Below are 26,124 nucleotides of genomic sequence, written 5' to 3'. Positions count from 1 at the left end.
TGGAAAGTCACCCTAGAGAACACTTTTTTAACGTTTTCTCCACTAGAAGGGCACCCCAGAGGGCACTGTATCATGTTGTCAGCACTGGAAGGGCACGTTACGGGACACTTTACCATGTTTTCTCTGCTGGAAAGTCACCCTAGAGGTCACTTTGTGGTATTATCTCCAGCAGAGATTCACTGTAAAGGGCACGTTATCACATTTTCTTCACTTGAAGGGCACTTACTCACATTTTTCTTGTACATTGGGCCACCATAGACATCATTTTATCAAGCTTTACGTACCCAAGAGGCAGTTTTGCGGCTGTTTTTTTAACTCGGGGGCAGCAGAGGGAGCGATCCATTCCTTCTAACATTGCTCCTCAACACTGCAAAGCAGATAAACTCAAGTTTCAGTGCTCCCGAATTAAATTTCAAGCTCGTGCACTTTTTGTTGTGTGGATGCATTTATTAGACTTAATGCAAATAAAGTGTTGCAGTTAAGCTCAAATCCAGCCGACGGGCCGTGTGACTCAGGCTAAAAGGTGTGCAGGCGTGATAAGGTGGGCTTATTATTGTGACCTTGAGGACTTTTTTCTACCCTGCGTGTGAATGAGGAGACGCAGTTTGTAGCAGCAGAAAACACTGATAAGCTGCTTCTACCGCACGCACGCACGCGCGCGCGCGCGCGCGCGCACACACACACACACACACACACACACACACACACACACACAATAGGAGGAGGAGGACCCCGCCAGCCTGAGACGTTAATTGAGCTCCCTCCCCTCTCCTCCTCCTCCTCCTCCTCCTCTCCTCAGTCTCCTCCGCTCGCTGGACAACTTCTCGTCGACACACCACTTCAAGTCACATTATTTTGGACTGGATACGACAAGCAGCCCAGAAAGACATGGCTTTCCTGCACAGAGCATTTCTACCGCTCTTTCTTCACGCGTGTCTCCTCAACTGGAGCGGTGAGTAAAACTAAAAATGTTTCTTTTGTGCCTTTTTTTTTTCTCCAAGTTTAAGGAGAAAGAGGAGACTGAGAACACAACGTGTGTGCGTCTGTCGGATGCTCCAACCAAACCTCTCTGACATGAACAAGGTTTTTTTTATTCCTTAGTTCACTTAAACACTGTTTTCTCGAACAAAAGTGTGTTTTTGGTCGCTGTGATGAGCACATGTTGAATGGGTCGCACATTTTCAGCATCTTTTTTTCGGTGGCGTCGTCGTTAAATTATTTAAAGGTGTAATTAATTACCGCGTAATTAACGGAGCAATTAAACCCACCAACACGCAGCAGTGCAGCGCGTAAAAGCACGGACACACACATGGCGTGTAAGGGTGTTTTTTGTTGTTGTTGCGTTTTACAGGCTTGTGTCATAAACTGTTGTGTGACACAGTCTGGATAAGTTATTAAAAGGTTTTAATGGTGAACATCTAAAGAACCGCAGTGGTTAGAGGCAGTCCCAGAGCAGGACATGGTTGGTTTGTGAGTTTAGGTTATGTTGTTTTAAAAGCAGACTGTTAAAGCAGTGTGATGGAGGAGGCAGGGCAGAGCTGTGGGATACTGCATGACCAATGTGTGTGTGTGTGTCCCTTTCTCTTCTTTATCATTATGACTACCAGAGTTCATCTTAAGAGGCTCCAGCTAAGATTAATTCCTTTTTTTAACTTGTTAATTATGAAATATGTCCATCTTAGTTTCCCAGAGTGCAAGGTCACATCCTCAAATGTCTTGTTTTGTCAGACCTAGAGCCCAAAATCCAAAGATATTCACTTTACAGTGATGTAAAACAGAGAAAAGCTGTAAATCTTGAGGCGGTAGAGCGGTCATCCAGGAATGGGAGGGTCGGTGGTTTGATTCCCAGCTCCTGCAGTAGACATGCTGTGACGTGTTCTTGGGCAAGATAGCAGTTATGATTGTCTGTTTTCAATGACTTCAAAACAGAGAAAAACTGTAAATCATGATTGATCTGCTGTTGGTGAACTAATTGGGCCGGCTGTGGCTCATAAGGATGAGCGGTTGATGACCAATCGGAGGGGTCGGTGGTTCAATTCCCAGTCCCTGCAGTCTACATGTCGTGCAGTGTCCTCTGGCAAGATACCAGTTAAGTTTCTCTGTTTTCAATGACCGAAAACAGAGAAAAACTGTAAGTCTTGATCGATTTCCTGTTAGTGAACTAACTGAGGCGGCTGTGGCTCAGGAGGTAGAGCGGTCGTCCACAAATGGACGGGTCAGTGGTTCTGTTCCCAGCCCCTACAGTCTACATGTTGTGACGTGTCCTTAGGCAAGATACCCCAACTGAACCCGATTTTGCTCCTGGTGGCTCTTTCATGAGTGCTTGTCGCTCCTGATGTGCAGGTGGCCGCCAGCGTCTGTCAATGGGTGAATGCTCGCCTGTGCTGTTAAGTGCTTTAAGTGGTTGCTAAGACTTTAAGTGCTATACACAGTAAATACAGTTTGTTGACCATCATTTATCAACTCTATATTTAGTATTAGCCCTAAAGTAACAGCAGGTGCAGGACTGTAAGATTAGAAGTTCAGGCTACCATGTAACACTGACAGCCAATTAATAGTCAAATAACAGAGTCATTTGCAATTACTTTGATATTAACAGTGGTTTAAATGGTTCAGGCAACATTCATTGGCTCCAGACAAGCAGTTGTGAAGAATTGCTGTTTTGTATCCTATTAAACTGAATATCTTTGGGTTCTGGACTCTTGGTTGGGCAAAAAAAACATTTGAGGAATTCACCCTGGACTACAGGAACTTGTGACGAGCAAATTTCTCTTTTTTTCTGACCTTTTATGTGGCCATCAATTCATGCATATAATTGTAAGTTTCCGCCCCACAGTTAATGTTTGATAAGCGGTGAGAAAACACTGCCTTTCAGACAGTGCTGACCTTGTCTCAGTCCAACTGATACACCGTATGGCCGATATCTGGCAGATAAATTGACTGTACAGCTTTGTACTCCCTCTGCTGCAACACTTAAGTATAGGGTTGGGAATCTCCAGGCAACTCATGATTAGGGTTGTGTACATTTCACATTTGAACTGACACAGATGCCGGTAGGGGTACCCAAAAGTACCTTTTCCAATACTTTACTCTTTCTTTAATACCAAAAATGTAATTTCAGTTCACAGGTACCGAAATACCTGGTAGTAGTAACTTAATTCAGTCGATACGCTCAAAAGTACCCGACCCTACTCATGATTCAATTCAACTAGTTGATTAAGAAGAGTAAAAGATAAGAATGGCGCTTCCAATGTGAATCCTTTCGTTGCCCCACCCCTCCCAAAAGGCGGCCGTCATGTTCCCTGGTGGATTACCTAACTCGAGCCTTACTGTACAGACTTAAACGTAAACCTTCCTCCTTCTCCATGTTGCATCTCACAACAGGACAACACTCACTCCGTCTTGACCTTAAACCTCTTTTTCCCTTAAATCCCTGTTTTTTTAGTCCATCAGCCTTGTCTTAATTGGGTTACCTCTATTTAATCCTCATCTCCCCTTACCTCCTCTGGAGACGGGAGTAAAGCTGTCTGTTTTTGGATTAGGTCGTTGGTTAGCGATAGAGACCCCGTCCCTCTAAAGAGCCTCTAAACCAAGTTTCTGTCAAAACTGACCTCCTCCCTAATGGGCCCTGAAGAGCACTTACTCAAATACAATTTGTGGCTAAAAGCATTTCTCCTGCATGGAAACAAAGCCATCCTGACTATGAGAAAAGAAATCCAAACATGTAGCTCAGTTGATGGGACCTCTATTGATTTCACAGACCAGTGTTCATCAGTATGATGGTCATGTTGTGTTACAGGAATGAGCAAGTGGTCCAGGCAGTAAATCAGAGCAGCGGCGGAGCTTTTACGATGACATTTACAGAAGAGAAAGTAGAGACGAGAACCATGCTTACTTTCTTTCATGCCATTATGTGTTATTTTTAACCAAACAAGGTTTTATCCTTCAGTGAATTTGGAGGCTCTGAGGGATGTCAGGCTTTTTGTTGTGTAAAAGCAACTGAAGATGGAGGACAGGCTCCAATTCTTTAATTAGATGTATAGGATGACAGTTTACATAACTCACACGAATGATTCAGTTAATATCTGGATACATCAGTCGCGATCCGATACGAGAAGGATACAGATAAATTTGAATTGGCAGGAAACACTGCGGTTCAAACCTAACTCGTTCATGAATCAAAGTAAGCTTTGTGACTTTTGAGCGAAGGGACATTTTTACCACTTTGTTCAGTGAAGCTACAAAGAAACAACTCAGTTCTTTCTTGATGGAGAGCTTTCTAACGTCATTTTAGGGTAATCTTGTCAGGGCTGTGCAGGAATTCTTCCTTTTCACACCTCCAATACACAGTTGGAGGGCTTTAACTTTGATATTTACTGGCCTGGAAGTTGTCCTTATAAAATATATGATATTATTAATTACTGCAGAATGTATTCAAGGTGATTAGTCAAGTTATTTAATGATTGATAGACAGAAAACGAGGACTAATAAGACCAAATCACCTCTTGTTTCAGCCTCTCAGATGTGAGAATTTCCTGTTTTTCTGATTTATTTCATCATATAACATCATCAGCTGAGGATCTTTGCACGGCTAGTGAAATAAAGCAAGCAATTTGAAGATGGATTGAATTTTAGAGACATCTTTTGCTGTTTTTGACATTTGAGTATTTGATTAGTGGAAATAATGATCAAATTAATCAACTAAGAGAATAAACTTTAGATGCAGGAGTCACATAAACACGTGACTACGCTGCCAAGTGGAGCTTCAGGTGAACCCGAAACTGGTTCAATGGATCAAGAGCTTTTCACAAGAGAGGCCACAACAGGTGCTTGTAAATGGTTTTAAACCCAGTGAGTTGATTTTAAACACAGAGTGTGTTATCCCCTATTGTCTTCTCTGTTTACACGACAACACCTCCTGCAGCAGTGAAGGAACGATATGTTTAAAGTACGCAGATGACACAGTGCTGTCAACCTGACTGGCACCAATGCTCCGTCTGAACGACCTGGTTTTGGGAAAGCTCCGAGCTCCATCATGCTAGCTTACCTCAAAGTCTCCACCAAATTGATACCAATTAATCACGTGTAAATGAAATTATTTGCTTTTCTTGATCGCGTTTATTTGTTTATTGCACATGTTCATATTGCGATGGCGATAAAATACGGTTTATCGGCTAACAGTGTTTATATTTGTGTCTTAAATGTAAATTATTTATTGTTAAGGAAAACTTTGTTACTTCTGCGACAGATAACTCTTATTAAATGTCATATTTGAAGTCTTACACAGTGTGCTATGGCTGTGGTGATCTTCAACCTAAATGTTATTGGAAGCAATTCAGTTTATTATTATTTATTGTGATTTATATAGATTTATTGACATTCTCAAATACAATTAAGAATGATACATTAAATTAAATTAAATTACTTAAACAGCCACTCTTATAATTGGGATATTCAAATTGTTTTTGACCACAAGGTCAGACTGCATAAAGAAGAAAACCATCTCATTTCAATATAAATAGTGCTGGATATGAAACCGCAACAATACGTTGTTGTACACAGTTGTTAACACCATCTAAAACCTGTCAATCTATCAATGTTTGGTCTGATTATTTGTCAGATTATCTTACTTCTTGTCTGGATGATTTATGAGCCTTCATTAATCATTCATTACCAGCCAGATAAGAAAATGTGAGTCAGTAGCGAGTAAAGAAGCACCAAAAACCAACTCATAAGGTATCCCAGTGAGTCAGTCTCCTCGTGTAAATAATGGCTGGTCTCCCTGACCTCTTCTTGATCCGTCTCTGTGGCTGAGTGCCTGAGAATGCCTCCAGTCCGCTGCTGCTGCTGCTGGGCTTGTCTGAATGCAGCAGGAAGTGTGCAGCTGTTGGCTGCAGTTGTTCGTGTGGGATTAGTGCATTTGCCTGAGTGATAGCCAGGCATGACAGCCATATAATCTAATGTATCGGCTCATTGTTTTCATTAAAGAGAGTGCGCTGTTTGATCCCCGTGGTATTATAATAGTGCGTGGCTGTATGGTTTTAAGCATATGTAAGTTAATTCAGCTAACATGAATGTCAGCATGGTGAACAATCAAATACCTCACGTCCCGCTGAGTTAACTCTTTCACTGATTATTTAAGGTTGTGAGCTTTTCTGTACAGTCATTGAACAATATCTGCTGGACGTTGACACTTAGTTAATTTAAAGGAAAGATGTGGTTATTGAAAGTCCGTACTGCAACTATTCAAATAGTGGCCAACTGAAATGTATTGCCAACCGTTTTGATTATCCATTAATCAGTTTGAGTACATTTTTAAGAGAAAAAAGTCAAAATTCTTTGGTTGTAGCTTCTTTAATGTGACTATTTTCTGGTCTCTTTACTCCTCTATGACATTAAACTGAATGTTTTTGGGTTGTGAGCAAATATCGACATTTGATGACGCCATCTTGGGCTTTGGAAAACACTGATCAACATGTTTTACCATTTTCTGACATTTTATACAGTAGAAAAAAACTGCAAATTGATTAATTGATTAGTACAGTAATTGCGAATAATCCACAATGAAAATAAACGTTAGTTGCAACCCTAGCTTTAAATTTTCTGTTGAATAATGATGTGATCCATTTGAAGTCGGAAGGCGAAATTTCCGGTCGACACTTCAACCTCAAAATCCAGATGAAGATGTCTGCTTCACAAATCAACAGCTATGAAAGCTGTAGAATATCCAGTTTATTGGTGCTTCTGTCTTATTTATGTCTCATTAAATCATCTCTTACAACAGTTCTGTCCAACTTCTGTCAGTGGTCATGTTGCTTCAGTGTTTTTATGCACAAAACAACCTTGTAATGCATCATTAAGCAACTGGTATTGTTAACAATAGCTGACAATCTCTCACTGGAACACTTGTTGTACAGTCAACTAAGGTATGACGTCGTTCTGAGGTAAATGAGATGCACTATAAGACGACCATCTTCCTTCTTACTCAAGTGCTTTCCCTTAAAATAACTATAAAATGTTCGTGCTCGGGGTACCAGGAGCGGATATTGAAGCAGATTTGTTCAGGATGAATGTTTCCCACTTTGTTGGAAAAAGTAAATTAGGTGACATTGTATTTCCTTCATAAGAGGCAGACAGACAGAGGGTAGATTGAAGGGTGCAACAACACAACAGGCCTGATTGCTTTTGTTATAAAACATCAGAAATTGATTTCTAAGAAAAAATTGAAGATTACCTCCTTAAATCTGTTCAAACTTGTCTGCCGAGCTGCTGCAAATTGACTGAAACTCATTTTGTTTGAGTTTAGTCTTGTTTTTTTGGCGTTTGTTGTCTCAGTCTTCAGTTTAAAGCCTCTGCATGCTTTGAAGATCCAGGGCGTGTTTTAGAAAATCAAAGCTGGAGCTGTTCAGCTAGCAGGAGCCGAGCTGACATCCAGCCTTAAGCCTAAACTGAAGGGGTTTTTTCAGGATCCTTGTCTTGCACGCCTGGTGTGTCTCTGCAGTCAGTGGATGCTGGATGTCTGAGTGGGATTTCATATCCAACAGCTGCCTCTGTAGTTTGATCCCTGGCCTTCTGGGAGGGAATTTCTCCTGTATTGACTACCTTTCTGATTCTGAAGAGCTCTGCAAAACATCCCTGACTTGTGTGTTATTCAAAGCCCGTCATTCAACAGTGAAAAATCTATACGGTGAACAATCCACCCTGGAGAAGACAGTAGCTGTTTCGGAGCTTGTGACGGTTGTTTAAGCAAACTCAATCAAGAAGAGGAATGTAGGAAATTACTCATGAGAGGGAGGAACATCCGTGTGCACTCAGGGGATGAAGATGAGCGCTAACTTTCATCACACACTGGATCAGAAACAGGAACAATTTCTCCAGCACCACACTGAGGGTTTTTTTTTTGTATTTATTTTTAAAAACGTGTAAAAAAGGGCTGCAGGGTTCCACATCTGAGTTTTTTCCCCGTCGTGCTGGGAGAGTGCTGAGAGGGTCATTTCTTGAAAGCCTCTTTGAATCCCACGTATTGGATTTGGCTGCACTGCTTGCACCGGATTGATTATTTGTATACAGTATTGTAAGAGCAGTGTGATGAATGTAGACGTGTGTTTTTAGCGGGTGGATAGTGCATTTTTGCTACACAGCCAACACAGTCATCTGCATGATTATTTACCTCGAGAGTGCACCTGTAACATCTGTCTATACTTAAATGTGCATTTCACAGCTTGTAATGTGGTCAACCAGTCGTCCCTTAAACTTTATTCTGACGGGGAAATCAGTGATTTCCTGTGCAGATGGCCACTCCATCAGTGTTTACATGTACCAGTATGCACAGTGGATTTACCCAGATGTTATGTTGCCCAGCATTTGATCAGCGTTAACTTCAGTAAAAGTAGCAATGCAATTTGAAAATGCTGTTATCAGCAAAATGTAGAACGAACTTTAGCTTAAAATATCAGTGGGTTATTCCCTCAGGGGCTTAACGTGCTCAGTCAGTGAAACAGTATACTACTGGAGTATTAGTAACATGTAAACAGTTTTAACGATGTCAAAACTCAGGCAACACTTGTAGTTGTAGTTTCAGCTTGTGGCCTTCATCAGAGTGATCTAGCAGTTTTTAATGCCAGATGGAGCTGGCTGCTGTGGAGCTAATTTTATATAATTAGTCACTGAACTGGATTGTGGTTCACATTTGATCAGCTGCCTTGTTTCACAGTTTTATCTGCACTGCCTAGTTTTCTGCCTTACCCGCAGATTCCACCGGATACGAGCTGATCTGTTTCACTCTAGTCTATGTGTTAACTTAGGAGCTGCAGGACTTCTATATCTGGCGGATGCCGCAGCACAACGCAGCAATTCAGCCGAATTCAGCACAGAGCAGACAGGAAGTCAGACACGAAACAACAGCATGACATCCGGTTAATTTTCAAAATAAAACACTCTGTGTTGATGCCAGCACAAAAACCTCAAAAAAGAGACAAATACTTCTTCTAATCCTTCAGTCGGGAACACTTTGTGTTATTGTGTTTATAACACATACATATAACTACGGTCGTGCATGATTATGTAATTATCGCGGGATTTCCTCAGTTTCGTAACTCCAGCTGTTTGGCGGAGCTGCGCCGTGGCGGACTCAAAACGCAGCTGGTGGGGGTTGCCGGACGAGGACGACGGAGCAAAACCGTACCAGAGCCGTAACGCAGCAGACACGTATCCAGTGGAGTCTTAGCGTTAGTTTCTTTGTATCTGTGGATGCGCGCTTATAAAGTGTGGAGCAACAATTCAAAGTGTATACAAAAGCCTTACAGCTGCTAGATGACACGTTTTGGCAGATTTTAGGAGAGCTCTGGGTTACAGGCAAAATAGCAAGAAGTTTTAACATTGTTGATTTGCACACACTACCAAAATTGTACTGACACAAATCTGGTTAAAAAAGCTGGTTAAGTACTTAAGTAATTGTACTTTGTTACTTTGCATCACCAGACAGTGCATCTGGAGTTTTGCCACAGTCACCATGTGGAATCTAAATCGGCCAAAGACGGGAACAGACACACAGAAACACACACATCAGTTTGATTTAACGTTATCCACACTAAAAGCATGCAACTAATTAATTACCAGAAGGCGAGTGTACGATGTGATCAATCAGTCACTGTCACCTCAGCAGAATCAGACGGATCATGATGTGTGTGTCGTCTCCTGATCAATTTAGTGATGAGACGTCAGCACATGTATGTGGTCTTTGTTGTGCGATGAAGCTCCTCTGCTCTTTTCCTCTGCTACAGACATACTTTTGCTTTCAGCCATGTGTGTTCCTGCTGTATTTAGTCATTAAATATGTCAGTCAGTGTGTCACAATATTGTCAGTGATATAATATGACACATTTGCACATCTGGAGGCCAAATGATCATTAATTTGAGTGTTTTCATATTTAGTTTGTTTCCTTTGTTGTTGCAGTAACACTACATGAACATGCTTTCTATATTGTCACTCATTATTTAGGCTAAAAATACCACATGCATACATATGTGCATGTATATTGAAGACGGACCTGTTTTCTTTCAAAATAAGACATTCATTAGGAGCATTTCAGTCTTTGGCAGATTCGGCCATTTGTCTCTAAACTCTGCACAGGCAAAATTGGCCATCTGTACATGACGTTTCTTCATATTTAGAAGGCCCATCTGTGGGACACATGGCACTCTCTTGGGCCATGATCCAAGTCTTGGCTGCGGTCCCATCAGTGCCAGAGGGAGAGACAAAAAAACCTCCAGTGTCGCCTCCATTGAGGAGCTTTTCCTTCCTTCTTTTCCCACTTTTTCCCCCTTTGGTGTGCAAACAGAGCTTAAGCAGCAGCTGCACACACCTGACGCCCAATCCATCGGACAAGGCACATTCTGCTGTGGGGGCAACAAGCCGGGGCTCACGTTACAGAGAAATCGTACACCACAATGGTCTTCGCCTCCTTCCCGCCTTTTCTGAGCCGTGTCCCCCCCATCCTGTGTCTCCTCACACACCTCTCTCATGCCCCCTCCTTTGCCTTTTTTTTTCCCTTTTGAGTGCAGCGGACAAAGCCTGGGAATATTTACTTTGCTCTTGTTGTTGTCAACACGTTCTGACTGAAACAGCAGGAACACACATGAAAGAGTTGTATGCAATTAAAGCGTGGGATTAACTTGATAAATGTGTGTTATGAAGCTGGAGTGAAAAGAGCTCAGCATCCTTAATCTGTTTAATATTAAGAGTAAGAATCTTTGTGTAAAATGTACGTAAAGTCATGTTAGCTTGATCAAGCTTTGAGGTATTGCACATAAAGCTGGCACGACATAACATACACTCTGCAAGGAAAGCCAGACCATTTCTTAGAAACTGGAAGACTGGACTTCCAAAATGCCCAAACCAGCAATGACTGAAGGTCCTGGTGCCAAACAAAACCATTTTGATTTCAGATCAGTTGAATTTTGGCTCTAAAGGTGTTTTTCTTCGACCTGGCATTATAAAAGCTGATGCAACCCAGATCACTGAAGTGAGCAACACATTTATAAATCGGAAACTGAAATTGAATGTTTGAAAAGATGGTACATGTATTAAGATACTGGATTTTGGAGGCTGGTTTTTGATGATGATCTCCTTAATTTTGTGTTGAAAGGAATAGTTCTTTATTTAGGTAAATACTACATGAGAAGATCAATACCACAGTTGTCACAATACTGGAATTTCTAACTTTGATACAATACCTTGAAACATATTGATATCCAACACCATGTTCGACACCACAGGGAAGGTCCAAGTGAAGCTGGATTATATAGAAATTGAAGTAATTATCAAGCTTTTTGGAAATTAGTTTTCTATTGTTGTCAACCAGACATCATTAAAAATGTCAAGCTCCAAGGTGGTGTAACTCTGCAGCATCATGAGAACTAAGTTAATCAGGGAGACTGTCCAAAATTAAAAGGGTCCATAGTGAACTTATACTTCTCTTGGTGGGTGGAAAGCACAGATTCCCCTTTAAATCCTGAGGGGTTTAGGTGTGTATGAAATGTGACCACAGCAGTATGTCATTGGTTATATGTTTCACTTGTTACTTCATGTCAGTTGTGTTGTAATGGATATGAGCGATGTTTCTTTTTGCAACAATGCAGGTGCCACCGACTTGTTTTCAGCATTTGCTCGAGGCTTCCCCATAAGACCGTATCATTGTCCTGAGGAATGTCAGGTCCTCTGATTTCTTTTGCTCTGTGGGTTTATGTCAAGCTGCCAAACCAACCAGTGTGTCAGTGTCACCTGGAGCCTGCAGAGATATATTTAGAGCAGCACTGGGCTCATCACCCGGATTAAGTTGCAAAGTGACGAAAGTAACAAAATAGTAAATACAACAGGTAGTGTCAGTATTTTTCCAGACATTTAAGGGTCAAAGTGCACAGAAGCTTCGTTGACACCTGAGGGTGAAGTTAATTATTGTGACAGCCACCAAAAATAGTTTCTTAATGTTCATATTATTGTCAACCAAAGACCAGTTTTGGAGTCAACAGCCAAATAAATGGGTGGATAATCCACTTATTTAATCTTTTGACCAATTGAAGATGGACATTTAGACAAGACTAAACAAAATATAAATTTAAATATATATTAATAATTCATTAACCTCCATTAAATGATAAAATTGGCAATATTCTGTACTTGTCTTATTGTCCACTAACAAGCTGATGTTTACCCGATATAATGTTTACCATGTTCACCAGCTTAGTTTAGCATGTTGGCATGCTAACATATCCTAATTAGTGCTAATGAAATATTCATTTTTTTTCATTTTGTCATAAATCAAACCCCTAACCCAAATTTCAATGGAATCCATCTAATAACAGTCGAGAAACTGGAGTTAGTAAAGTACGTCATCTGGGAACCGTGGATATCTTGACCAATTTTCATTGCAGTCCATCCAATAGTTGTTGAGTTATTTCAGTCTGGACCTGTTAACTTGTCTACTAAAAACAAACACGTCACATCACATTATGGAAATATATTATTATATTATTTTTTCAAGTCAATCCAGATTGAACATTGGAGCTCATGATGTCTGGCACTTTGCCAGTCAGTTTCCTGTCACATCAGCTTGCATTCACATCTGTTGTCAAATTAAAATGAAGTCACTTTTAAATCCAGGCTGACTTTGATGGTGAAGACATCTCTGTGTTCGGCGTGTACATGTGTGTGTGAATATTCATGAGGACCTTGGGGCTAACGAGAGCGTCTTTCATAGTGTTTGCCTCTTGCGCTAATGGGCTGTGCCATGCCATGAATCTGGCATACATCTGGCATCGTTTTTTTCTTTTTTCTGATTAGTCTGTTCATTACTATAAACTACCGGCTATAGATTCAAAACTAGCAGAGTTAAGAAAACACCCTCAACATTATGTGCTTTTTAAATTTAAGTTTGGACGAGGGAGGCTGCGTTTGGTATTATGCACAGAGCAGGATTACAGAGTCTTGTGTCAGTGCTGTAAATGTTATCCCCACCCCTGAGGCTCAGCGGTGAGTGCAGTGGTAAAGGAGTAAGAGTTAAAAGAATTAACTAACATTTCATGCTTTGTGTGGGACGCTTGCCCACAGCTGATTCATAGTGCAGGCGTAATTATTTTTTTCTTTTTCTGTTCTGTGGTTGCGGGGCATTTGTTTGGCAGATTCCCCAGAGGGCTCATCTCTTTGTTCAAGTGTCCCTCAGGAGAACCAAGAGAGGCAGAAAATGAGCTGATGGAGGAGAAGCAGCAGCAACTGTTGATCGGACAGAGGAATTTGTGTAGAATATTTCCAGCGTCTCAGTTTCTCTCGGACTAGGATCAGTTGCTGTATATTGTTTCCAAATATCCATCCCAATTTTACAGAGCAGTTCTAAACCCAAAGATATATAAAAAGAAAATGATCATATAAGACAAAAATCAGAATGGCAGTCAGTAAAGCATGTACCTCTTCCCAGGCCCAACAATCCTCTGGGACTGGGACTCATCCTCCATCCAAGTCAAAATCCATTCTGTAGTTTTTGTGTAATCCTGCTGACAAACCAACCAACCAACCAACCAACCAACCAACCAACCAACAAACAAACAGACACAGGTGAAAACACAACGACAGCTTTTTCAGCACTTGTTTGTGAGACGTATGGGCAACATACCCAGCACATTTTTTTCTGTGCTGTGTATGAAACTCGTGACAGATTGACTGGAGTTTGAGCAAAACATGAATTTATTGAGTTTGATATGATAAATAAGAATGTAAACCTTTTATTTTTATAGTCTTTTTGCATTTTGTCGCTCTCCTCCCATCTTCCAGAAGTCATAGAGCAGACGCGTGGGAGGAACTTTCTACAGATGCCGGCAGTTTGAAAAGATGAGCTGAATTTGAATAGAAAAAGATCCAACGCATGTCCTTTTCCAGCTGTGAAAGTCTTTATTACGGATTCAACCGCATGTAGACAGAAAAACACGAGCGTTCGTAGTAGATGTTTAGAGCTTATGTGGTGACTTGTGGTGGGCTTTGTTGTGAAATGCCAACCAACACAAGATGTAACAAAAGGCTTTGTTCACAGATAAGAATCAGACACTGAAGAGTGAAGTCACACAGACAGGATTTATTAAGGAGCCTCGGCGCAGAGTTGACTTTTGGGGCAGTTTAGTTGCTGCCAGACACTGCCTGTGTCTTTTGAAGATGTGTCTGATGAAAGCTGTAATGTGATCTACCTTGGCGGCTCAAGTTTAGGGTCTGGAATCTGCCCCGTAGGGCTTCTTCTACAACTGCAATTTTAGAATAAAGACTTGTCAAGCCTCCAGACAAACACTGTCCCATGCACTGGATTGAAGACTCTCTGAATTGCCATCTGGGATTGGTTGAGGAAGACAAAGATAAAGGCTGTGGTTAGCTGTTGGCAAACACCTTCATGGTTGATGTGAGATGCAGAGTTGAGCATCAAAGTGTATTTTCTTGCATGTAATTAGTTTTTTTTTTTAAGCTGTAATTCTTTTAAAAATACAAAAAGAGACAGTGTCAAAGCTGTGTGGAAGTTCTCCGCCGGCAATTTAAATGTGATGAAGCTGGACCAAAACCACGTTTATGAGAAATTTTGTCGCTGGAAAACGTTCAACATAATAAAAAACTTGAATCAAAACCAAATGAAGACATCATGCATACCGTGGTGGATTAACTAGCTCTGTGGCAGCCAGCATTATGTTCCAAACAAATTAAAACTGGTGTGTTATATCAAGCAGAATGGTACGTGACCAAAATAAACCCTCAACACATTTGGGTTTGGACGGTGCGGTCTGTGCAGGCTGGCTGATTTCCTTCAAATATCTGCAGTGACATATCAGTACAAGCTTTCAGTCCGTCTGTTTGTCTGTCCATGCTATGAACATTTTTGCCCCCGAGTGCAAAATATGTGATGAGTTATAATGATTTTAATCTTCTTCTCACTTTGGTCTTGACAGATGAACCTGTAGTTCGCTGTGGATTCCTTTTGTGCCACTTTTATGTCATAATATCGAATGCCACCTCTCACAAAGCAAGTGAAAGGACTTGAATGGGGGCTTTTGTACACTTGCACACCTTTTTGTAAGAATACAAAAATCTAATGGTCAAAGTGAGGTTTCTCTGCAGGTTTCCCATTGTGACTCCTGGCTGTGTTCTGGGAAGCAGAACAACCTAAATGCACTTCTCAGCTGTGACAGCAGAAAAGCATAAAAACCTCTCAGCATCCCTCGAGGTGGAGACGAAAACATGAATCTTATCTTAGCCAACGTCTCCCTGTAGTTCTTCTGACTTCATCAGTGGGTGACAGAAGCAGACCCTTGTGCCAGACTGACTGCAGCCTCGCCACACTGAGAGGAGTCATCCGAGGTGGTTTGGGCATCTGGCAGGGAAACCCCCCGTGGAGACTGAAGGACCTGGATGAGGTTGCCAGACGTCTGGGCTGAACTGCTTGCCCTGTGGTGAAAGTGACCCTGACCTGGATAAGTGACTGAAACAGGACAGAATAGACAGTTTACTATAACATGAAAGTCCAAAGGATGTGACTTTATGCACGTACTCTTCTTCTGCTCGAGTGTCTCATCTCAGTGACGCTCTGCTCCGCTAACAGAGAGCAACAGTAGCTTAGGTTGGTTTAGAAATGGAGTCCGCTAACGTAAACAAAAGAAAAAAACAAAAGGAATTGTTAGTTTTGAAGACAGTGGTCTGCGAATGCGTGGTTTCACAAATTACATTTTTGCTGGAAGCCACATTATTTTCTGTTTTATCCCATCTTTTGTTGCCTTTTTGTATTTAGTTAGGGTTGGGTACTGATGATTTAAGTTAAATCAATTGGATCCAATTTTGGAAAGCATCTAAGAGAGAGAGAGAGAGAGACAGAGAGAGAGAGTATTTTAATAATATAGAGAGAAAGAGAGAGAGAGAGAGAGTGCTTGGCGAGTAAATCTTGGGCTGGTAAATAATTTTACCAAAATAGTCATGTAATAAAAAGTTATTCTGAGAGTCAGTTTGACACACACAGGGACACAGGGACTTTATGATGCATTCATGTGCACCCCATTAACTCAGACATCTATTCACAAATGGCCACGAAGGTTGTTTAAAATGGGATAGTTTCTATTTTTTTCTTATTTTTTATTGTTGAAATACTTAGTCCTACATCTGTTATCACTTTATCGTTCTTTCACCACAGCATTTTTCATAGTTAGATGCTAAAATCATATCACTGAACCCTAGTTATATGGTTTAGTGGTTGCACAAAGTGCCTTTAGAGGTTTTATTGGCAATATTATAAATACTTCCAGAAAGTACATGCAAGCTTTCTCAAAGATGCCAGTAACTCAACATAAAGCGTGTTTGTTCACCTTTAAGACCCCAGCAGAGGAGGGATTAGCCCCTTGTTTAAGTTGCAGCATATGTCATACTTATCTAATATGCAGTCATATTGATATAACAGACCCCATCCAGCGTCCCATTTAATAAGTGATGTCTCCTGAAGTGCCGCACAGTCAACAGCTAATCTATAAGATGCCTTAATGTATAGCTACTGAACTGTTTGTCAGCTAGCTGCGTATATTTAGTCCAAAAAAAAAAACTGAAGTAAACTAAATTATGATTATTTTTTTGGACACTATAGTCCAAAAACACTGAAGTATGTTTGACGAGCAGCAAATCTGGTGAAGAGATCTCTTATTCTGCAAAGTCCCCTGCAGGGCCGGAGAAGTCATGACACCATGGGCTTCCTCCACCTCCAGCTAGCTTGGCATCTGCTGCCCAGCAGAGACCAGGAACACTGATATCGACTGGCCATGAAAAAAACACACTTGTGCTTGTTAAAGGCTACATAACACACGGGACATAATATTGGAGAACCGAGAGCCACTTCAGATGTGAAATACTGTGAGATGGCTGTAGATTATTCACTCAGACTGTGATCTTGTCATGTTCTTGGAGTTTAGAGCCATTTCTAACCATCAGTTCTTCATATCTCAGCACCCACTGTGAGTGTCATTTAGATCAGCGATTCTTAACGACCATACAGTGCTTGTTACCCTGCGGCAGTGATATTATGACAACAACATAAATCTCCCACCTCACCTCGCCACCCTCTTCTGCTGGCAGTCTGGGTAGATGATGTATGACATAAATGGTCTTGAGTATGTGTGGTGTCATAGATTCTCACCCGCAGCTGTAGAAGAGTGACTGACACAAGCTGAGAGCGATCAGCAGTCAGATAAAAGAACAAAATCAGGTTTCACGTTACAGTATGTCGCCTCCTACATTAATCCTACAGATTAGTTGCATAGAAACCGCCTCACATTTCTCAGGACCTGAGTACTCAAAGGTTAAGGCTGGAAATCCTCTCTATATATTTTTGTTATTGTCTGTAAATCTCATGAAAAGACTTCTTGAGCCTGTCTGTGGCAGTCAGCTTCCTACTGAACACGTAAAACATGAGAAACGAGTCAAATGTTTAAAGTTTTATTTTTAAAAAGGAGGATTTCCTGAATCAGCTGAGTAGACTCAGGATTGACCAATATATTTTTTCAGGGCTGATAAGCTCACAAGATAAACCACAGTGCTTAGTTGCAGGGTTGTGGCTCCCTGACGTGTTTGTAATAGTTTTTAGACAATGGTATAAGATATATCAGTCTATAATACACAGACAGTACTTGTTGGTATCATCATTTCATTGTTGAGTTTGGTCTGTTAATGAGACAAGTTCACAATAAGGAAAATATTGAATATCACCAGACTTATCCTTTAATGCTTGTCTGTATCTTTCTCTTGTATATTTGGTCTCTTCTGGCACTGCAGTGATTTAGTGCTGAACTTGTACTGAACACGAAGTTCAGGGACTTGCGAGAAACAGATTAAAAGCTTCAAAAACCCTGGATCCTACACTTCCCACAATTCCCAAATTGGAGTCTCCAAGCCAAAGCCGAGATAACCCCGGTGACATTGTCTGGGGTTTTCTCGGCTCCTCGAGAGCCTCAGAAAACGTTATAAAAGTGTTTCCACAGGCTGAGTAGTTCTGTCCACAGTGAGAAAACTGATCCTCATGTGTAAAATCAGTGGAGTGCCCCTTTAATAAGAAGCAGTCATGCTGTCAAAGGTGCTGACGTGTTTGTCGTGATGGATGTAGCTTGTCCTCAGAAAACTCTGAAGTGACCAGAAATGAGCCGGAACTTAAAGTAATTTAACTTTAACCTACTTTAAACTTTATAAACTTCACTGAATTCAACTTTATTCGGCTCTGATTCAGCATTTTCAGAGTTGTATCGCCTCCATGTTCTCCTGTTTTCATATGCAGGCAGCTGCTGAGGTTCAGTGAACTCAATCTGTCATAAGCATTTTCTCTAAGCATTTGATCACCTTATCATCTACATGTTAGCTTGACGGAGCAGAATCGATTCTCAAGTGCTTAAGACTGAAATCTTGTAAAAAAAAAAAAAAAAAAAAAAAAACTGGGCTTACATACGTAAGTTGAGCAGCAGCATCTTGTGCTGATACAAACTGTGTTCGGTAAATAAAATGTAATCTGTAAATATCAGAACCCATATTTATTATTTATATTGTTAATAAAAATTCACTGCTGTTAATTTTGTACAATATCATGTTTATATGTATATACAAGTCTATTCTATTTCTTACCTTTTTAATTTATATTGTTAATTTTTGGCTATTGTTATTGTTTTTTGTAAATACGCTGTCTGATCAACTCAGGATTTGTCAAAGCCAAAGACTGAATATGACTTCAGTACAACATACCACACACAAAATAAATGGCATTATAACAATTTTAACGCTTAACTTTGAGATTTTAAACACTATATCAGGGCTCCAGACTAATTTTTTCACCACATCACATTCTCAATTTTACTCCCCTGGAGTTATTACCATCTTTAGTTACAGTAAAAGCATTAGAAGTATTCAAAGTACTTTTCCCTCCAAACTGTACTCAGCTGAAGTAGCTTACATTTATACAAAACAAGTTAACATTAAGTAAATTTGTTTTGCCAGTGATAGTAACTATAGAGGCGACGTCACGTCCCTTCCAGTTGACCACCATGGGACCTTATTTCAGGAAAGATGTGTATGATAGTGAACGACAAGAGACAAACATTTTTTTGATCCTGTTTGAATTGTGCGATGAATTTACACGTATGTTTTGTCAATTTAAACTCATTTTTAACTCAAGACAGTTTCAGTTTGTCTGAAAACTAATTACGTATAAATAAAATAAGTAATAAGAAAGACTAATTAAAGCTCACCAAATCTTTTTGGTGCTTGCAGATCTAACTCTACTTTCACATAGCTGCAGTTGTCTTTATGACGAGATTTATTGCGATTTTCCACCTTTTTTGATATTTTGTTTGTGCCGAGGTGACGGCCATGTTGGTGTTGGTGACGTATGCTGAGCGAGATGACGCAGTTCACAGAGCGGTTTTAAACAAAACTAAATGGTATTTTACCATCTTCACGGCAAAATTATCTTTTAAATTGGCAAACATCATATGAGACGGGATCAGGAAAATGTATCTTGCCATTGACTACTGAACAAATCTTTCCAGGAATAAGACACCATGGGGCTCGCTGGAATGGGCGGGACTTCACCTCTCTATAGTAACAGCATGAGAAGATGCACTCCATTGCACTCAGCTGTTAGTGTTAGACAAGGTGGACCCGAACGCAAGACAAACAGGCAGGTAACTGAACAAAAGATCTCTGTTCACCCCCAACACATTTTCTATTGTTCCCTGGACAACTACATATCATAGACAGTTTATAACCAACTAAGCTATCTAAAGGTATATATATTTATTAATGTATGTTAATTAGTGTGATAGAGACATATTTTATTGTGATTTGTGATGGATAATTATGTTGTAAACGACTTTAATCATTTGTTTAGTTTCTACACTGCTTGCAAATGCTAAAAAGAGGACTAAATCACTATGATGGGGTTCACAGGTGAAAAACGTAATATTGGCCCCGCTCTATGTTTGGCATATTAGTGTTATTTTCAGTGCATTGCCTGTCTTGGCTCCTGTTCAACAGGACATCAGGCTCTGTTTGGCTCTAAATGAACTGGCAGTGCTTCATTCACTGACACTGGCACCCGACACAAAAATGTAGAGCTGCATATCCATCATTTCTCCTCATTATAGACACCAAAAACCCCTTTCATATTTGTCTTTTAAAAATTAGACAAACTTTAAAGGACTTGACACACAGTGGGATGTGAGCGTTTCAGCAGAGAGACTGCTTGGGAAAGTGTCCTAATTGAATAAGTTTTTATTCAATTCAAAAAGGCTCAAACACACAATGAGCATTTCCCTGCAGAGAAAACACGGCTTTGATTCGATTTAGCAGGTCGGCTCGTAAGCACGAGGAGCAAACATCAAAAGCCTGTTTACAGACTTTAATATAATCACAGTTAATAACACTCCATGTGTACCGTCTTGCGACTCTTAAGCCGTGGTCGTCTCTGCCGTGCGATGACGGTTAGGAGTTGTCGGGTAATTCTCTAGGTCGTCTTAGCTCACAGATCAAGGCCGCTGGTCTGGATCTTTGAACTTGACATTTCAAAAGGGAGAGGATAAAGAGATGCTTAAATATCAAATCCTCCCCCACTCCCTCGGCCCTGATATTGGACGCTGTTAAAAGATCAACCGCCTAATCAAAGAGGAGTGATCTGAGCGGAGGATTTTCCCCGTGTGCCTGCCTGTGAAAGTCAATTTATGCATGTTTCAGCATAAATTTGGGATATCTAACTTTTGTCTCATGAGCACTTCTGCGTATGGATCCTTACCACTGCTGTCTTTGTCTCCTGTTGTTGACTAATACTCATGTTAATCTGTTCGGTAGATGTTTAATGAGAATACAAGAGTAGTATTGTTACAAGTACTCCACCAAGGGCTTCATGGTCGGTCCCTCTGATCAGTACTTTCCAACTCTGTAATAGTCACATTGCATTTCACATTTTTGTAGTGTTATATCATTCCTCTCAGTGGTGGTATTGTACTCAACAAGTGCATTCTTAGAACCTGGGAACACATTCTTAGACAGAAAGAAGTCAGACGGGGCAAATAACACAAGCATTCAGTCATCGTCAACCATCATAGTTTACATATCAACTTCCACATGTAACGTACTTATTGTAGTTGTGCACACAGTTTTCTTGTGCAATAGGGGATTATTAGCAACAAATTAGAGTAGCAGTTAGAGTAGCAGTAGTTGATTGTTTTGCCACTTAATGGCAGCAGAACAAGCTGCAAATACAATGCTGACGTTTCTCATCTTTTAAAGACATATGTAAAAAAATCTGATACGGATTATCGCCCGATATTAACAGATTTTTTTGCGGTGATCCCTCAAATGTGAAGGATACTTTACAGTTTGCAGCTATTGTCTCAAATGACATCAGTGAACTGAAACGGTAAACTTCACTCTCTAAATTTAATAATTCTGAGTCACCCCAAGCATTTTTTTCTGCACTGTGTTCTTTAAAACCAAAAAGTTGTCATATCAGTCGACATCGACATCAAAATAATGTGCTGAAAGACGCTAAAACGCTCTGTAGAGCAAAGAGGAGCTGCAGAGTCGGGTGATAAATCTCTGTGGGTTCATCACTACGAATGACCCCTTTTACACTTCACATAGTCATTTGGTCCATTGTTAATAAAGAAATATTGATTAGTGCACATCTAAGACCCAATTTGTGATAACTCGCATTTTCCATTAAACTCATGTTGAACTTTGAGAACAGTTTACTGAAAAAGATCAAGGAATCTCATTTTGATCACATAGACGATCAAATGCTGTACGTTATTGAGTTTATATTAGTGTGTACGTACATATAGAGGAGGTATGATCGGTACGAAAGGAACAATTTGTTGGAAGCTTCAGCTTCCTTAAAGCAGCTTCTGTGGTTAGTTGTGAGTGTGAAAGATAACTTTATTGACAAGCAAACCTAAAAAATACGACATTTCTTTTTTTTTTTTGACAGTCCTTGAACATGGCATGAGTTAAGAGAGGGTTAGAGGAAGAGGAGATTTTTTATAGATGCACAGGTGTGAGAGAGAAGGAAGTCAACAGGCATTTCTTTGTGTGTGGTCCTGTGATAATACCCTCCACCCTCCTCCACACACACACGCAGACACACACCCCTATTCGCCCTCCTTCCTCTCTTCTCACTACTCCCACAAATCACTTGACGGATGAGCTGCCCACAGGTGTTGTTGGAGGAACTCCCCCCCTCCCCAGCTGCCCCTGTCCTCCACAGCATGGGAATGGGGGCGACGTTACTATTGTTCACAGCTGCTTGTGCAAACCCCACCTCCTTCTCCTCCATGCTCCCCGGCCCAGCAGGACAAAGTGCCACCCGACGACTGGGAATCCAGTCATAACCACAGCCCTGGCTCAAGGTCTTGGCACGCTGCAGCCCGAGTGAACGAAACAAGCGGTGGATATTGTCTGCCGTCCCCTGAGAACCGGAGTCTCCCAGTCTAGAGATCAAGATAAAGTAGGCGTTGAACTGGTCTCATATCAAACAATGCTACTGGTTATGAGCTCTAAACACAGATATATCATTGTGTTTGACATTGTGTCTGACCGACTGCAGGCATGTGACTCCGGTTAGAGTAAAAAGGAGAAAGTGTTTACAACTTCCTGGAGGTGAGCGCTGTGTTTTGAAGTGAAATACAGGGCAAGTTTGTTGTGAAAATACACGAGGTTTAGATGTGTGAGACGTGTCAATATGGCTGCATGCGAAGAGGATCATGTCGTCTTTGACTCACACAGACTATGTTTACATGAACACAACCACACAGGTTATTGGAGGGGCATGAGATGTTTACATGCACTGTACATATTGTCCTTTGCCCTAATCGATTAGTTGTCAGCTATTGAAATTAATCTTCAGCTTTAAGAAAAAAAAAAGTTTAATTCTCTGATTCCAGCTTCTTAAATATGAATATTTTCTGGTTTCTTTACCCTGAAAACTGAATATCTTTTGATTAGAGGGACAAAACAGGACATTTTAGGATGTCATCTTGGGCTTTAGGACACATTGATCAACATTTTCCACCATTTTACGAAGTTTATAGGCCAAACAACTAACGGATTAATCAAGAAAATAATCAAAAAATTAATTGACAATGAAGTTAATCATTATTTGCAGCACTGTTTGTCATGTCGTGTGATGCTTTCTGTTGCACAAGGACGCCAAAGTGCAGCAATGATATTTGATGACCTGGGTTGAGAAAGTGGGGATAACTATGTATTATTGAAACATGTTAGACATCATTTTATACATTATACACTGATGTGGTGGTTGGAGTATGTAGAAGGGGCGCCGTCTCTCTCAACTAAGCGGTCTTTGGCCCTAAAAAACGTTGAAACTTTAACTGTAATAAAGCTCACCCCATTTTCCCAGAATGCAAAGTGACGTCTTCAAATTGCTTTTTTTCGTCCTACCAACCGTCCAAAAACCCAAAGACTCTTTATTTACTGTCACAAATGACACAGAAAAGAAGCAACTCCTCACACTTAAGAAACCGGAAGCAGCAAATGTTTGAATTTTATTCTTGAATGACTGAAACAATTAACAGACTTTGTTTAGATTGACTTGTTGATTTATCGACTGATCGTTACAGCTCTGATTGACCCAGCAGGGGTGCCGTCCCCAGAGCGTTACAGCAAAAACTTGAACCTGGTTTAACTTCCAACAATCGCAATGCAAAGTCATCCAGCAGTACACTCTGTTTCAGTATGAGTAATCGTAGCGATCATGGAGACAGAGGATGAAGTGATTGCTGCTGTGATAACTTTCCAGAGTAGTAAAATCTCGTCAAGCTAAAGCCCACATGTGCTTTGTTTGCTCCCCGTCCTCTCCCTCCTCCACAAGCGTCCCTCCCCCACCCTGTGATGCCTGCCACTGTCTGGGCTGCACTCTCCTCAACCTTCACACAGCTACAGAACATCTCCAAAGCCCCCTAAACAAATGATTTACTGATTAAGTAGACAAAACACTCACATCAGAAAGTCTCATCTGATCTTTAAATCTTTTGTCTTCTTCTTTTGTGTTCTGTAAATCTTCCGCCCCGCTGCAGTCCAGCAGCTGGAGAGCTCAATTTGAGTGATTCTTGGGTTGATAAGATTCAACATTCACAGACCCACACATACATATGCAGACATTCTTATCAGCGCTTTACATCTTTCTCTGCTCTCAGAACAGCTGCGTGCATGTCTGTGCTCCAGATATGAAAAAGCAATTGAGACGGGAAAACACTCTCTGGACCCTCAGAAGTTAAACGTGGTCTTTTTAGACAGAGCTTTGGCATTAATGGCAGTAGCCGAAAAGCGTAATAGTACAATTTTACTCATAGTTGTTGACATTTTACTATATAATCAAGTGTAAAATTTAATGTGTTTACATGTATTCAAGTATCCAAATTACTCTTGGTATTCCAACTCCTTAAAACTTAGTTAATTAAGAGTTAAGGTTAAGTTTTTTACCTCCAGTGAAATAAATTCTTGAAAAGTAAAGTCCACATTTGCCGCTAGGGTCTTGTGCTGATTAGTCCTCAGTCCAGTTAATAGTCGAACAAGTAATCGATCAACTATTTTGATAATCGATGATGGTTTAAGCAATTTTTCAAGCAAAAATGCAAATTTTTTTTTATTAAAAACGATTAGGCGATTAAACAACAAAATAAATAGCAGATTAACTAATAATGAAAATAACCAATAGTTGCCCCAATATCACACATACGTCTTGCAGAAGTTACGTTGGAAAGACGCAAGTGTTTGAGGAAGATGTTTCGGAAATGCCTACATCTCACCAATGCCACACACCACAAATGTAATACACGTGTGAAGCGTGGCGGAGTTGTCGAGGTTTTGCGTAATGCCAGTTTACACGCGATGGTAAACGAAAGCAAAAACGCTTGTTGTGTAAACAGCCCCTGAAATTTGATTCTCCAGTATCAGACATCCAGCTGTATCTGATCGAGGTCTCCGTCACACTCTTTTCTTCCGAAAGCACAACGTCTCTTATCACTGCCAACATGGTGCGGATCATTGTAGTTCAGGAATGTGGAGACAACAGTTTGTGATCTTATTTTCACACCTGGCCGGTCGCTGTTGACAAGCAGGTGTGGTTATCAGACTGTAGGCTTCAGATGGGTTTTGGACGGGCGCTCGTCTGGACTCTGGAATTGAGATTATTATTTAATTATGTCCAAACAGCACTGCTTTGCATCATGTAGTGTGTGTGCATGGTTGTGTGTAAGTGTGTGAGTGTGTGATGGAGGGGGAGGTGTAGTCGGAGTGGCCTGGGCACAGGGAGTAGCCTCTCCTCCTCATTAACACAGCAGTGCACCTGTGATCACTCTGATATTCTCTTTGAGAGCATTAAGGTTCTCAGTGGGGGATCTGAGGGGGGAGCGGGGGTTCGCCATTTTGATCCCGGTGAATTAGGTGTGGCATGCTCGCCCGACAGCTCGCCTCGTGTCTGGTAGATGGGATAAAAGCAGAGGGAGTGCACAAACAGGCCCTTTGTTGTGGGACAGGCGCAGCTCGAATGCTAATGCAGTCAGACACAAACAGACACACAAAACAACGCAACAAAGTTCAAACAAATGTGAACGCACACTGACACACACGTTCAACAGCAATAGGAGTGATATCTCTGAGCGTGTGTGTGTGTGTGACATAGAGGCGTAGCTCGCAATCACTGCTAAAGCTAATTGTGTACGATTTTTATGTAAAAACCGAGCGGACTCATCAAGCACAATGTGAGGCTGTATCAGAGAACATCCCACTAAATAGATTCAGCCCGTTTGCATAAATTATAATTATGTGGTTGTGTATGAAGACCAGAGGAATTAATCATCCATCCTATTGTTTTTGTAGACTTGCTTGCTTCCTTTCTGCTGCAGCTCCATATTTTTTTGCAACAATTTTTTTCGGGAAAACAATATTTACTGAGGTTAGGCACAAAGACAGACTTTGACGGTTAAACTCCATCGATGTGAAGCATATTCGTTAAGTGTAGGCCAATATGGAGAACGGAGATGGCACAGGATTCCTCAGAGTGACTA

General features: G+C 40.8%; 1 protein-coding gene across 1 annotated transcript in view; it reads left to right on the top strand.

The window, feature by feature from the left end:
* The first annotated feature begins 886 nt into the window (after window positions 1–886).
* Window positions 887–26,124, top strand: part of mcama (melanoma cell adhesion molecule a) — a 50,348-nt gene continuing 25,110 nt past the window's right edge. The window contains exon 1 of the mRNA XM_073479781.1: window positions 887–952. Coding sequence (XP_073335882.1) covers window positions 889–952 — 64 coding nt within the window. The 5' untranslated portion in view covers window positions 887–888. The remainder of the gene's footprint in view (window positions 953–26,124) is intronic.

This window comes from Pagrus major, chromosome 13, assembly GCF_040436345.1.
Source record: "Pagrus major chromosome 13, Pma_NU_1.0".
NCBI classification, from domain to species: Eukaryota; Metazoa; Chordata; class Actinopteri; order Spariformes; family Sparidae; genus Pagrus; species Pagrus major.
This window is presented reverse-complemented; position numbering and strand designations above follow the sequence as displayed.